Genomic DNA, 16,400 nt, shown 5'->3' with positions numbered 1-16,400 from the left:
TAAAAGCCTGGTTTTTATTTGCTGGATTAGCAATAAGCAGATTGCTTGGGTTTGTATATCGATGGTACCAGACACGCTAGACATTCCAGCAACTGTTGACAAATCCTGCGTGACTCAACGTTTGAGCCTCTCGCATACATGCTTAACACCCCTGCCAACTCTGTTATGTAATTCAAGTTTGCTGTTCCTAAGACTTTTACAGTGGTTGCCCCTCACAGGACACACTTCATGGACAGCAGCAGCCTTATAAGGGCAGGGGTACTGTGTCACCGAAAAACGTCCCATAGCTTCCCAGGCACAACTGGTATGTACTATGAAAAATAATGACTCCCACTCTCCAGCTGTCTTCTGCCTGTGCCGTCTTGAGTGCTTTTTCTTTCTTTTGCATCTATTTTTTGCTCTCATCTGTGAGGATTAAGTAGTTTCCCTTCGTGAGACAGGAAAGTTGTGAGCCTGAAATTTGTTTATCTAAAGAGCTTCTTTCCAGTGCGGTCACAGATGACATCACGAGACTTTTTTTCTTTTTTTGCTTACGAAACGATTGATTGGTAGAGTCATATTAACCGTAGCTACTGGCAATGTGTTACTGGGAATTTCAAAGACATTTTAATGTATTGTCTAAGGATGATTAAGATAGTGCTTCAACAGATCTCGCCCTTGTAGTGGGAAGAGATCTGAAAAATGATGTGTCCGTAACACAGGAGGAGACACTCTTTTCCCGGATTCAAAGGGGGAAAGGCTCTGTATCAAATTTGTGGCGGGCCAGAGTTCATCCTTTTGATTGGGTTCAGCTGCTGTCAGCGGTGTTTACCCACCAGCAGACTTGATTCAAACTTTCCAAACAGAAACAGAGTTACACATGAGAAACCAGGGGAAAGATTGGCGTCAAATTTTTAAAATATATATCATCGTATCTTTGGCATCAATTCAATAGTGACAGGAAACAGGGGGCGAGACTAGAGCAATGACACACGACTCAGCTAATTTTAGCTATTCTTGTTCATGTGATTGTGCGTAAATGTGCAAACATTCATAGTGATCCAAAAACTGAACTTGTGCAATTTTAATGAGCTTGAAAGTTAATATTTGGTATTTGCACCTTTATTCTTCTCACATCCTGAACTCTCTTAGGAAGGCTTTCTTGTCATTTCTTAAAATTAGTCTTCAGGCTTCTTGAACATGTTTTTCTATCCAGGCATGCTTTTACTGCCTTGTCAGTCTGCTTCTGATCATTGCCATGCTAAAAAAACAAAAAATGAAACTACTATCAATCAGGCACCTTACAGATGGTGTTGGATGCATGGTGGATCAAAGTCTGATGTCTGTGTCATCTGTGTTCATAATTCCATCAATTTTGACAAGATCCCCAACACCACTGGCTCTCTGCACTGATAATATGACTCAACATTGTCAAATTTGGATTCATCGCTCTATTAGACTTGTTGCCACTGATTGTCAGTCCATTTCTTGTGCAAGTTCGGATAGAGTGGCTTGCAAAAGTATTGGGCCCCCTTGAACTTTTCCACATGATGGCTGAATGATGGCTTGAACAGTGCTCTGAGGGATGTTCAAGGCTTGGGAAATCATTGCGTAGCCTAAGCCTGCTTTGAATTTCTCAGTAACTTTATCCCTGACCTGTCTGCTGTGTTCTTTGGACTTCATGGTGTTGTTGCTCCCAATATTCTCTTAGACAACCTCTGAGGCCGTCACAGAGCAGCTGTATTTGTACTGACATTACACACAGTAATCACTCTATTTAGTCATTAGCTCATCAGGCAACGTCTATGGGCAACTGACTGCACTCAGACCAAAGGGGGCTGAATAATTACGCACACCCCACTTTGCAGTTATTTATTTGTAACAAATTTTTAGAATCATGTCTGATTTTCGTTCCACTTTTCACATGTGCACCACTTTGTGTTGGTCTTGTGGCTGTAATGTGACAAAATGTGGAAAAGTTCAAGGGGGCCCAATACTTTTGCAAGCCACTGTACTAATGCCAACTTATACCTTTCCCTTCCTTGAGTTACGTGCCCTTTTCATGCTTGAATGATTCATAGGTCAGTGTTAAATGGCTTAGCAAACAAAAATAATATTCCCCTGAAAAAGGTCAGCTACAAGGCCTGGGCTGAAAATGAGTGAAAAAGCAGCCAGTGCCCAAAGAAAAACTTTGAGTAGCTGAAGACAACTTTTAGAAATTAAAAGAAACTTGGAAGGAAAATATAAAGAAACGAGGAGTGGCTCAAAAACTTTTGCACAGGATAGTAAGTTTCTTAGTTGGTTAATAATAATATTAATAGTCCTGAAAACTATGAGAGCTTTTGTTTGAGCTGTTTGTATCATCATCATCATCATCATCATCTGTCAGAACACAGAATTCTTGCTATTGCCAGTCGTCAGACGCAACACAGGCTTGTCCTCATAATCTGTAGAGCGAAACGAGGACAGAGTGAGGGAGGAAAAAGAAACAGGCATTTGGGTCGCCAACATTTAGCCGCAAAGATAAACACATATACACAACAATCGTTTCTCTGTAGTTTCTGCTTTCAGTGATCTCATACTAATTGCTGAAATAACCAAGAGATGAACGCTTTTATTTGGACTTTTTCATCATATTTTGTTTTCAAACCAGATGATTACATTCCAACATGATTCAAGGGCAACGGTACAGGAACCTCGAATGACACAAACTGATATGGCGGACTTTAAATTGTTCAGTGAAGTGTTGCTTTGGCTGCCGCCCTGCTGAAGCTGGGTTTGTCTGTTCTTTGTCTGGGCGGGAGCTGCTGCTCTCTTCCATTTCCTTCTCTCTCCCTCGCTGAGGTAAAAATGAGTCACTGAGTCAGCAGCTGGTTTCCGTCATCCCTAATATCACTAGCATTTCACAGGAGACCAGCTGCCATCGTTACACTCTGACGACATCACTTCCCTTTGTCCTTTTATGGAAAAACTTGACTGTTGACAAAAGACCTACCAGGTTGATGATCAGATTTTTGTTCCTTGGTAAATCTGTGATTTATACGCTTGTTTAGGCAGAGCCTGTGTGTCTGATTGTAAAGAGTTTCTTTCCCTGTTAGAAGTCAGGTGAAAGTGTAGACCTCAAAGATCGTGCTAATTTTCTATGTGCGACCCCTAACATTTACAGGAGCCAATCAGGTGCAGGTGGATGATATAAGACTCGTGTTAAACAGCCTTAATAACTCTTTAAGGGCCTTCCATAAATTATGGCATCTATGCAGCGGCTCCACCTTCTGTTACAAGTCTCATATTATCCTTCAACTCTTGAGTATATGTGATCTATGACAGAAAAATGCCTGTAAGTATAGGAAACCAGTATTAATCTCATCTGAGGAACCATAGAAACGTGACATGACAATGCTAACATGCTAATTTTAACCGACATCCAGTGCTCACCATCGAAGTTAACATTTGTAAAATAGCATTAAGCACCCAGCAAACTTTACAGCAGTGATTTGAGTCTTGACTAAATGTCAGCAGCTGTGCAAATAGGTGCATGCTACATGTGCTGTACAAGAGTAGTTTTAATCCACTACTATGATAGTGAAGTGAGGGACTGATGCATGACTAAAGCGCTTTTCATTCGCAAAGCAGCTGTGCTGTGTCTTCAAGTGGAGGACGTGAACAACAAGAACCGCTTGTCAGCTTTGTTTTGGCGTATCATTCTAAGAGCTGGAACACTTGTACTTTTTATTATTCTACCACCCTGGACAAAGGTGAATCACAAAAACAAAAAGGAGGTGCCTGTTTTTGCCAGGGCTGTCAACTACGGATGAGTGGATTCCATTATCGAATGTTTAAACCAAGATGTTTAGTTTTCCCATTCCAGTGGCTGAAGGGACAGGCAGGTCTGTGTCTCGCTCCATCTCATCTTCCTTCCCATTTTCCTGTGAAGGGAGGTGCCGTGCTGAGTGCTGCTTATTTGAGGAGTCACTGTGGAATCTGCTGTCCCTTTTATTTTAACCGTGCAGGCATGGCAGCAAAGATGAGACAGACCACTCTGCTTGATGTTTATCCACAAGGCTTTGAGAAAAATATGGCCTGAATTCTTGGAGACAGGCACATATCCCCTTCATCCTCTCACCTGTTTTGTTTTCCAGGTGTGAGACTCACCCAAAGGCCTTTTCTGTACTTGTTGAGCAGTTCATCGCTCCACCCCGTCTGTTCCCAGTTTTTAAGTAAAGGCAGCCCCAGTGCGAAAAAGCAAATGTGTTTTGTCATGTGGCGAAAACAAGATTAAAATCTCTACATTGCTATGAATTGCTGCTTAAAAAAACTAGCTTTATTGATTTTGGCAAGAGGTTGTAGCTTTAGTGCACAATCCACCAACACTGTCCAGCTTAATATTCAGTTGTGTTGTCTGAAGGGAAGAAACTCACTGAATCCAAACACTAAATTTCAGGATGACTGGACACTGTTTAGCTCAACAAATCATTCCTGTCCTCACTAAAAGTAGTGCCCAACAACAGCGTTTCTGGGTGAACCCATACTGAGTCTAATATTGTGAAACCAATAAAATTCCTTTTCTTATCACTCATGACCAGCTGTGGCAGATAGCTGCCCCTCCCTGAGCCTGGTTCTGCTGTCAGGGTCTTCCTGTTAAAAGGGAGGTTTTCCTTCCCACTGTCACCAGGTGCTCACAGGAGGGCCATCTAGTTGTTGGGGTCTCTGCTTTATCATTGTAGAGTCTTTACCTTACAACATAAAGCGCCTTGAGACAACTGTTTTTGTGATTTGGCACTATATTAAAAAAACTGAATTCAAGTGAACTCTCTTTCACAAGCAGCCACAGGTAGGTTTTTGATGGCATTCGTGGACTGTGTTTTATTATTATTATTTTATCGACATCCTGTCTTGACTTCTGCAGTATTAGTTGCAGAATTTCCATACCAAGCTGTTGCTCATTGGACGCTCTCCTGCTGCTAATGCGTCACGTTAAAACCATTCAATTGTGTGAAACACGTATTGTTAATCAGAAAGAATCAGGAAACTGTGTATTTGTCATTGAGACCTACCACAATTGTTCTTCTGAAATCTATCTGCAAAACAAAGACAGTTATCATTTTATGCATTTTTTTAGCTGACAGCTAACATCTGTATGAGTGGGTCTTTGACTCTGTAGGAATAAACACGTTACATAAACAGCCCAGCAGTTACTATTTTCTGTGTTCTTTGCCTGAACAGACAGTGAAGCAAATGATTATTGAGTGTCTTGTTCGGTAAAATATGGCGTGTTTGTTTGGCTTCACTGTAAACAGATACTTCAGTTGCTCTTTGCGCTGCACTTTACACAAACTAGCTGTTGCTGCGGTAACAACAAGCATCATCAAATCAACAAGAATTGAAATCTAAACAAAGTGTGACTACCATTTTACGAACTATGTTCATGCACTTTCTCAATAAAGTCATCTCCATCCATTAAGAACTTAGTAACAACCAGGAGCTCTCACCCATCTTTGTGCCAAAAGATAAGTGAGAGCAACAAGCCTGATTTATCCACTGTTAAACAAAACCAATTAGGACCTCTAAAGTTAGCACATTTGAGTTCAACTTTCCCTCTAGCCCCTTAAAAGCCATCGCCGCGTACCCCTCTGAAACAAGATTACTTTAGTTGACTAAAACTAAACTAAGAAATAAAACTGGATGTGAATAAATAAATTATTTAACTAAAATAAAAATAAAAACTTGGTCTTGGTAGCTGGGGATCGGTCCGCCAGGACCTACGCTCCTGGCTGCCGCCCGGCTCACAATTCACCGGTCGGGGTGGACTCAGAGTAGAGCCGCTGCTCCTCCACATCGAAAGGAGCCAGTTGAGGTGGTTCGGGTATCTGTCAAGGATGCCTCCTGGGCGAGGTGTTCCGGGCGTGTCCCACCGGGAGGAGACCCAGGACACGCTGGAGAGATTATATCTCTCGGCTGGCCTGGGAACACCTTGGCGTTCCCCCGGATAAGCTGGAGGAGGTGGCCGTGGAGAGGGAGGTCTGGGCTTCTCTGCTTGGGCTGCTGCCCCCGCGACCCGGCCTCGGATAAAGCGGAAGAAAATGGATTGATGGAAAAATAAAAACTTGGTTTAGTAGACTGGACTGGTGAAAATTTTAGTAGAACTACCCCGATGAGGCATTGATGGACATACTGATAAGACTGTGAGTCAACTGCTTCCTGTTTTTATTGTAACATCTACGCTGATTTTCCTAAATCCTGACTCTGAAATATGCAATCCACACAAAAAGAATTAAAAACAAATTACAAACAAAAAGTCAAAATGAACTAAAAATAAAAAAAACAATTAGAAAATACAAAACTTTATTAACTCCTTTCTGAAGACTTCCATGTGAGCATTTGTGATTTTAACATGAACTTGAAACTTGCACAGAGAGCTGATTCACGTCTGACGAGTCCGATTTTTCTTTCCTTTTAGAGGCACAAGATTCATAAAAAGACAGAGACTCTTATCTTTGTTTAATCCATTCAAAAAGTACACTTTCAGTTACCTGGCAACTGGTACTCAAAGTATAAATAATCACTTTCCCAAAATGTTTGATTTCCCTTAATTACACACAAAAAGAAATGTTGATTAGTTTCCATATGAAAACACAGGGAACACGTCATTCCTTGATTAGAACGTTTTCCGACTAATGCCAGAAATCCTTCACTGCTGTAAACTGATTTACGGTTTGGATCAGATAACGTCTCTGAAGAAACTATGATGAGGGTTACCAACAATTGCCATTTACTCCAGCCTGGGGTTAATGACGGTGTCTAGGCTGAGCCTTGCCATTCTCCGAGTGAATCCCGATTGTTCAGATGTAATTTTTCAGCCATGAACACAAGACCATTGCTTGACTGTGATTTTTGACTGGTCGATTGGGGTTGAGATCCTCATTAAGAACAGGTACTGATAAAGCAACACAGCAAAGCTTACGTGGTCCTTTGCAAATGTTTAAGGGGACTTTTCTGGTTCTTGTGGGCTATGCAGAGAGCGGACGCCCTTCCCTGTGTGTGAGCTGCTCTGTGGTGTTTGGCTCCCGAGCTTACATGACACCATGCGTCTGTACACTGGCCAGCCTAACTTTCCTTCTCGTTTGACTTTAGTGACTGCTTTTATTACAGTCTTACATTCTACTTTGCAAAGAAAGTGAGAAAGTGGAGAAATGATTTCAAAGCTCACGCGGAGAGGAACAGGAAAGCTGTTTTACAGACCCTCGGGGCAGAATGTGTCTCATTGGAAAACTCTCAGGGCAAACTCCTTTAGTTCTTAGAATCTGAGGTCATTTTGTTGCAACCTCATTTCCCTCTCGGTCTGGGCCGTCCAGGGGATCGCTTCGCACCCCATTATAAATATGATGCAGTGGCAGGTCCGGAGAGATCGGTAAATACAGGAACCGACAAAGGCTCGACAAGCCGTGGAGCCCATCTTGTCTGATCGCAATCAGCCAGTGCTCAATGTGAATTGAGACAAGCAGAAATATGACTTCATGTCAGCTCAAGAAGCATCAACATCTGCAGCTCTGCTTCTCTTTTCCCATCTTCCCACAAAATATCAGAAAGCCCTCGGCCGAAAGCGTATCACCCCGTCATCTGGTCCTCTTTAACGCCTGGCAGAAGAACCACCCACTTGGGCTCAGTCATTGTGTGATACTTTAGCTGGACATGGCCATTTCTGTTTTTCTTTTTCATTTCTGGACCAATTTGAAGGAATTTCACAGTCTTTTTTTTTTTCAAAGCTACTTTATGAAAGAGTCGATTCTTTACCTTCCAAAAACAACAACCTGCACGTGTTAATTCTCGCTAGAGCTGACAGTTTTGTGCCTGTATCAAAGTGATTTAAAACTTAAACTATCGATTAAGAGTATGTGGAATAACTGTGAGGAAAAAGTGCAACGTGTCATTTTAATGGAAAATTACAAATCGGTCCACGTCCATTGCCACCTGTTTGTCATTTCTGCATTCCTCAGAGTGTAAGTCAACAGACTGTTGCTATGTAGAAATGCTGTATACAATCCCACAGCTGACCCTTGGGGGAGAAGATCCAAATTGGCAGCAGGTCAAATGGCAAGCTCAAGACCGCTCAGGACAGTGGGAGGAAGAGGGGGACGTGAGGGGGCAGGGAAGAGAGGGCTTTGAGTCATGCAGCCCAAAGGAGTGAATCACACCTCTCTGCAGGACTGGCTGACAGACTGATTGACTGATCCGTGTTTGGATCCATCACAGGCGTGGAAATGGCTGCAATCTACGCCGCGACTGGGAAGACGCTCCACATGTGTATACTTGACAGGAGTGTGTGCATGATGGGCCACATGCACTTGCATCAAAAGTCACTTTTGAACATAGACGTGAAATTTAAAAGGGGCATTATGCAAATGAAATCTTTCCTATTCATAGAATCCTAATCGTAGTGTTTATCAACGTTTTTCACTGTCAAGATAATTATAAGATCTGTAGCTCTGGGTAGGACGGGACTTTTTGTAATCGCTACATTGGGATCTGAAGAATGTGTGTTTGTGGAGAGAAAACTTCCAAAAAACAAGCTCTGTCTAAGATGGTTTACATACCACAGATGAGACAGATTATGTGGACACACAGAGCAGAGACAGGAACTACGACATCCAAACACAAGAGGAATATTTCACCCTAATGCTAAAGCTGTACTTGACCTAATGCCAGTTTCAGACTGGGACTGACGAAGCTAAAATTAGACACGGAGGGGATATAAGACGACTGTGTTAGATGAAAAAAGATGAGCTTCTGCCCCTTATTTTTCCCATCACTTCCTGTGGGCTTGGGAAAGTCGCTCGGTCAGACGTACTGTTTGCTGTCTGATGTTGCTCTCAGATTACTGCTTGTCTGAACCATCATGTGCATCCCACGTGAGATTTCTGTTGCTTAAAGGCCAACTGAAGAGACAGCCTGTTTCTTTCTCCACAATAATCAGATGCCCAAAAGTGAATAGAGGCATAATATTAAATGTGTCATATGAAGTCATTCTTGTAAAAGCAGGGTTGTGCTTTTTGACCCTTGAGATAAAACAAAACAGATTTCCACAAGTTTCATCACAGTAACCTTTGTGACCTTCTTCAGAAAGCAAATGCTCTATAACCACAGTAAGGATGGCCAGTATTCCCTCCAAAATATTTTATCTTATTCTCTCATGTGCTGAAATGTGGAGGATAGCCATAGTTATCCTGACTGGGAAGTCTTAAATCAATGGCAGAGGTTTGCTTTTTCATTCTGCACAATCATCCTTCTCTTTCTTCCCTTTATGCAATCATATCGTGGCCTTATAAGCCTCTTAGATGTCATTTTAAAAGTGTTGGTCTTAGTGAACAACAAACAAGACTCAAACTGAAAGGAGATTTATTATTTGAGTATAAGGTACAAGCTGTAAAGCTTTTTAGTGACTATAAGAACATTGTTTATGCAGTGTTTGGTTTGGTGTTTGGTTCAGCAAGTTTCACACAAGAATTCCAGTCAGTGTTGGAAAAAACCAGGTCAGGACATTGTTCAAAGCTCAGACTTTCTCACATAAAATTCTCAGTTTGATTCAGGAAAAGGTGCTACTGGAGAGCATACAGGTGAGGCAGAATATGTGATGTTCATTTGTTACCATAAATTCACCTGGACAATTACAGTAAAAGAAAATACACCCTCTGTCTGTTCTATTTTTTTTCCTTCAGTCTCACATGCATTAGAGAGTTATCAGGTCCAACTGAGATGGGCATTTGTCTTCTCATGCAAGAAGCAAATGTTGCATCATTTGTAACTTTTTCAGAAAAAAATCCGCAGTAAGATTTTGTGCATTGCATTTGGTAGCCAGGGAATCTCAGAGGTTAGTATCCTGTCTTTTTTCTAATATTTTCTGACTTTGACACATCATTTTCTAGAAACCTGATCATCATCATTTAAATGTAGAAGAATATTCCATTTCAAACATAGGCAAGGCAAGTTTATTTGTATAGCACAATTCAACAACAAGGTGATTCAAAGTGCTTTACAGAGACATTAGAAACAAAAACAAATAAAAAGCATGATTTAAAATTGATTAAAGCCAGCAAACAAACTAACTAACTAATTAACAAACAAACAAACAAAACAGTATATAAAATCAAAACAGATAAAATCAGTAGTTAAAATGTAAGTTTTGAAATTTAAGCTTAAAAGTGTGGATTTGGTGCTTTATTCAAATGCAGCTGAGAACAGGTGAGTCTTCAACCTGGATTTAAATAAACTGAGTGTTTCAGCTGATCTGAGGCTTTCTGGGAGTTTGTTCCAGATATAAGGAGCATAAAAGCTGAATGCAGCTTCTCCGTGTCTGGTTCTGACTCTGGGAACTGATAAAAGACCGGATCCAGATGACCTGAGGGATCTGGAAGCTTCATACTGGGTCAGGAGGTCACTGATGTATTTTGGTCCTAAACCATTCAGAGCTTTATAGGCCAGCATCAGAACTTTAAAGTCTATCCTCTGACGGACAGGCAGCCAGTGTAAAGACCTCAGAGCTGGACTGATGTGGTCCACTGTTTTGGTCTTAGTGAGGACTCGAGCAGCAGAGTTCTGAATGAGCTGTACTTCAACATAGAGGATGAAGTATTCCGTAACATGTTGTGCTAGTTTTATACGGAATAGAAAAAGAAAACATCTACGGTGATGGACATGCTTGGTTGCATAACCGACCGAAGTGAACCCTTCCTAAGAACACAGAGTACAGAGACTCTTCAGAGCTTTTGATATCTGGATTGTCGTCTTTGCTTTGGCCTGGTCTAAGTTAGAGGGATCAAAATGTAGCAGCAGACCAAGTCTCTATCAGATAAAGAGGCCCAAAGACTTGAGAACATTTTACACACTATGCGGTCTCAGCACAGTTAAAGCCCAGGGAATGCTGGGTATGAACATAAGAAACACCCAGAGGGCAGGTCAAAGCCTATGAAGTACATTAAGTTTTTTAAGTTTTTCCAGGGATCCTTTCAAAATTATCCAGCAAGAATAGCAAGGAAGTGGCTTCTTACCAAAGATCAATTCAGCTGGAATAGTGTGAATTCTTTTTATTTTAGAATACAGACAGAACTGTAAGTCTTTTCCCTATGCTGCTTTCTTTGCATATCCACATCAAGCGCTGGTCAGCACGTGTTAGGCATGTGCAGAGAGAGCCTGGAGTTTTAGGGAAACATCAAATCAGCAAAAAGTGCTTTAAAAAAGGTGTGATTACATTAAGAATCCAATCTAAACTCACCACTACCTTACAAAACGACTAACTGGCCTTTAAGTGTGAGCTGTTCTGTGTCCGGATGCCGACGTCTAATTGGGATGACGTTAGTGCTAATGGTAGAACACGATTGAGGTGGCAGGAATAACACAGCAGGCTGCCACGGGGACTGCATATCCTATATTCTGTTGGTTTAGGTTTGGTGGGAGAACAAATATTGAATTCAGCTTTAAAAATGAACCCTGCACGCCTCTTTTCTCTGGAACTTGCATAAAGAGACGGCGACCGCAACATGCCTTCCTTTCTCTCAGCAGCTGCACAATTCTCATCTGCGGCACACCAGCTTCAATAGACATCTCGTTTGACTGCTGTCAGCATGATCATTAAGTCTCTCGATTTGGGTCTGTTTAAACAAGCTCCTCTGACGTTCAGTGGCCGCACGAAATCATTTCCCAGCCACGGGATGATTTCCTTCTCTCTACCCGTGGTCACGCATTGGTCCATTTAACGGGTGGTCAAACATACTTACTGTAAGGCAGAATAAACACTTCAAGTCATGTTTGTGTTATCTCCCTTGGCTTGAAAGAGTGCAAAAACTGTATCCACCTGTTTCTGTTATCACCCACGGGGAATGTAATGTGTTGTTAGTGTGTGGCTTAAATTTGGTTTTACGCAGTCACTCTGAAACCGACTCCTCACATATTTACTGGTTTAACAAGCCTAGAATAACAGAGTTGTGGTGCCGCACAGAAAACAAAAGAAAGAATGACATTTTTACCTGATCTTAGTGCTTAACTGAAACATTTTGAGGTCATCAAACCTTTTACTATTCATCATAAATAGGACATAAACCCCTTGTGTGATGTGACGACATTTCACTCAAGCACTCCAAGCAAGACTTGAAGAACTACTAGGCTTTAACTTCTTTCCAATACTTATAGAGATATTTTGAGGAGTAAAGGGAAACTTTGACCTAGATAGAAGGTTAGTTCAGTTTCACCAAAGTCAACAGGATTACGTTTCATCCATCGCAAAAAGTGCAAAGAATGATTCAGATGGCGTACATTGAGTTCCAAGGTATCCTCACAGGTCTAGACGGAGGACATACCTTTCTGTCTGAGTCCAGTTGTAGCATGTCATCAGACCAAGAGCATCAATGTCCTCTCATGGAAAAACCATCTGCTATGCTGGTCAAATTCTCTGAATGCTTTGTGTTCTGTGATTTGAGACATGTGTGTTTTAGTAGCGGTGTAGTAGCGGCTGGTAAGGAGGAGGGGTTTCTTTTTTTTCTCCAAAATACACCGGAGATCTACATTATGGATTTATTTGATTCTCTGATTCCTTAATAAATGCTAAAACCACCTTGCCTTCGGTGGAGAGGTCTAATATGCTTTAAAAAGCAATGCTGGACATTATTTCCTCATGATGATTACCTTTACAGTCTGAAATGTGGCTTGGAGGATATAGATGCCACATCTTATTCTCTTTTATCGTTTGCCCAATGGCAGGCATCACACCGTGCGTGCATGCACCCTTTTTGGCCAACGCATCGGCGAAAGCCAGAGGCCACACAGGGCACAACTTTGTGGCCATCTGAATCTTCTCCAAGTCAGGGGAGGTCTGCCTTGTTGACACATGAAGTCAATCTGAGAAAAGAGCCTGTTATGCCAGACTCACCGAAGGTGGGTAAGGAAAAATGCAAGCTTTGGCTGGTTTGTGAGACGCTGCTGTCTCTGCTGAGTGCTGAAAGATCCATCAGTGTTTGCTTCCCTACCAACGTTCTCAGTACCAACAAAGTTTACTGAGTAATAACCTGTACGAACTCCCAATGGGAAATAAGGTGTTGAAATATTGTCTTACGTCTAGAGTCAGGTTATGCCCTTGTCATAACACTCCTACAAAGCTAAATAATTTCCTTTGGGTACTGCTGGGATTGCTTACCACTGGGTGATTGTTGTGTCCAATAGCAGCAGCAGGCATGTGCTTAAAAAGCCCCAGAGGTCTTGCGGTTTCTACTCTTCTATTTGTTTCCTAATGTGAGGAATATGAAGTATGTCCTGTACATGTGCCTGGCAGCCTGTAAACACTCAAAAAGACCTAAGGCACTGTATGTGACATTTTTAGGGGGATAAGAGTTTAAAAGTGCAAACCCCATTACAACCATTAATCATGTCAGACATTCTCGATTCAAGTAATACTTCAGTAAAAACTGAAGTATTCTTTCAACTTCTTTACTCAAGTGAAAGTGAAGAAGTACAGGCTCTAAAATGTACTCCAAGTATAAGTAAAAATTAGATTTTTGGGGGGCATTTTTACCAACTATCTTTGTGAAAAGCTAACTGAACTTCATGACCTATTAATATGATAATAAAATAATACAAGTGAATACAAACTCTGTTTCAACCTGAATTCTAATTCTAGTTAATTCACACAGTTTGAACACTGTTATGTAGAAGACAACCAGAAAGGAACAAAGGGAATTTAAAAAAATATAGTGTAGGTAAGTGACTTCTTCCACAGCTAAACAGAAAAATAAGTACAGTCAGGGGTTAAAGTTGGTTTTTATGGGTGAGGAAAGGTGTAGATTTCTATAGTGCGCTCCAATAGATTTGTGTACAGTTGACCTGTGCTGCTGCTGCTGCTCTGAGATTTACTGCTCTGTGCAGATTTACATCAAGATATTAATTTCCTCTTATGTTGTTTTTATTGTTTTACATTACTGTTTTATTTACTGTTACATTGTTTTATATTTCCATCTCCTGTGTTGTAAAGCACTTTGTGATTTTTATCTGTGAAAAGCGCTATATAAATAAATTTTACTTACTTACTATATAAGCAGAGCCATGAACTGATTTCCAAGCCTTAGACAGTATAAGGTTGGCTGTACTATACGGTACTATTACTAACTATGTCTATGGTTGAAGTTTACTATATCTCTGGACTGGATTACTTCATGGTGGCACGCTGGGTCGAAACCATGGTGCAATTTTGTTTTGATGTAGCTGTTGAGAACATGAGAAGAGTCCATATTTTAAATGTATTTGCTACCCAGCTGGTTTGCTTATTTAGGTATGGGTACATTGCAAAGACAAAGATCCTCTGTAAATTATTGCAGTACACAAATAATTTTAAAAATGTATTAGACTTTTTAGAATGTCTATTAGCATATTTACCCACATTTCTCATATAACTGCCTTAATAATTATCTGTTGGGAACAAAGCTTTTTTTTCTTTGTTGGGCGGTTAAATAGTTTGAAGGTGGTTGCTATTGGCCATTCCTGCTCTAGTTTTTGGCACATGCATTCTGGATATATTTTCAGTTGCCACGTTGCTTAGCTAATCACAATAAAGAAAACACAAGCACTTGTTAGCTGGTTGGTATCACTGCTTTAAAATGTTCCTTTAGCTAAAGCTAAAGGGGAAGCTAACTGTAGGCTACTGAAACTTACACATTTCCTGTATATAAGAACTCTGGTGCCCACCAAGGAAGTTTTAGCTTTCCCACAATATAAGCTGCATAAATAATATGAAAATACACAATCAGGTAATAAAGGTAACACTGACTATTTTTATCAGTGGTTAGCGCTGTTGCCTCATAGCAAGTAGGTTTGACCTTCCTGCTCAGCTGGGGCTTTAGGTTAATAGGTGATTCTATATTAGTCAAAGGTATGCATGTGGTTTCTGTTTGTCTGTGCTGGACCTTTGCTAGGTGTTCCCCATCTTTTGCCCTGTGATAGGCTCCAGCCTCCCCTGTGGCCCTGAGTTACATAATCAGTTAAAAAAAAAAACTAATGTGTGCCTGACCTTGTTATATTAATGTCATTCAGACATCTTGTGGTGACAGAGTGCACGCAGTTGGGCTCCAAAAGAGGTTTATCAGTTTGGGGCTTTAAACTTTGCTTTCAGTGTTATTTCAACCCAGCCAACCTGCTCCTCGTGGCTTTAGGAATATTACTTTCATCAAACGCCCAGTCTGATCTATTTTGGTTTACATTTTTCTTTTGGAGAAAATGTGCTTTGTATTTTCCCTCTTTCACTTTGTGCAAGTAGAAAAACAGAACTGTTTAAGCATGGGTGCTATCTTGTTTAGTCCAGATTTACTGTGGCAATAGACATGGTTCACATCTCCTGTTTCGGTTGATGCTGTGTTGCCAAGCCCTGTAGGTTATTGTGGTGTTTATATTGAGAGTGGAATTATGGTAAGAATGTGCCACGATACCACCAAAGCAACAGCAGGCTGTTCTGGCTGTTGCTTTGGTGGTGGTCTGAGGCTGCTTAATACTGGCACTTTGGTTCTGGAAGAGCATTGAGCCTCTGGATTGATGAAATACCGCCAAGATCCAGCATCTGAAGCTTGAATTCATTACACATGTTCCCAGTCTCCCTGTGATCATTTGCCGGGCCTTGATCACCCGTGGGGAGAAATACCACACAGAAGCCCTCCTGTCTCCTGAGGAAGCTTGTTGTTGAGAGTGAGAGCTACTAGAGACTCTGAAAATAGATAAATATTATTGGTAAGCCACAGAATTTAGCTGAAGAAAATTTAGAGAGTCTTCTCAAGAGGCTTCACAGCTTTTTTGCTTTATAGAAAGAGACATTGGCTTCCCAATCTCACATGTGGTCCAAGGAGAGTTCATTACTTTCTGGGTTTACTCACCAATAAGCTTGGGGTTGGATAAATAGCTGTTGTGTATCATTAGAATTAGCCTGCTGTGATGGAGTTAAGCATGAAGACAGAGTGGCCCTGCCAGTGTCAGGTTAGTTATCTAACGAGACAGAAGATCCGGTTTTACTCCAGTCATCAACTTGCCATGAACTTCAGCTGAGTTAAAGGGCAAATTCCAGTCAAATGTAACACATACTGTAGCCCTTTGACCTCTTGCACTGGTGTTTACAACACACGTATCTATACGATCAGTGAGCAGCAAGGTATTTTAAACGGTTGTTATCAGTCTCCTTAAGTCTTGTTAAACTAAGCAAATGAATCTGATTTCCATCGTTCTGACAATTTCGCCTCTAAAAAAATATTTTGCAATGTGTAAGGCAAGAATGATATCTGTTAACAAACGTCTTTGACCACAACACTAGAAACCTGCTGTGCCTCTTGCTGTAATAAGCCATATTTCAAGCAAAAAACGTGCCGTCTGAAGTCACATATTATTTTCTTCTTGGTCTTTTTTTC

The 16,400-nt window shown here is 41.0% G+C and overlaps 1 protein-coding gene across 2 annotated transcripts in view; it reads left to right on the top strand.

Annotated features, from left to right (window-relative positions):
- Nucleotides 1–224: 224 nt before the first annotated feature.
- The window catches only part of LOC309695422 (KATNB1-like protein 1), a 36,023-nt gene continuing 19,847 nt past the window's right edge, over nucleotides 225–16,400 (top strand). For both annotated transcript variants that reach the window (XM_082516062.1, XM_082516061.1), the window contains exon 1: nucleotides 225–304. In XM_082516062.1, coding sequence (XP_082372188.1) covers nucleotides 229–304 — 76 coding nt within the window. In that variant the 5' untranslated portion in view covers nucleotides 225–228. The remainder of the gene's footprint in view (nucleotides 305–16,400) is intronic.

The sequence above is a fragment of the Aulonocara stuartgranti genome (genome assembly GCF_965226115.1).
Source record: "Aulonocara stuartgranti genome assembly, chromosome: 19".
In the NCBI taxonomy this organism is placed as follows: domain Eukaryota; kingdom Metazoa; phylum Chordata; class Actinopteri; order Cichliformes; family Cichlidae; genus Aulonocara; species Aulonocara stuartgranti.
Note: the sequence above shows the minus strand (reverse complement) of the source record. Positions and strands in the feature narration are given on the sequence as shown.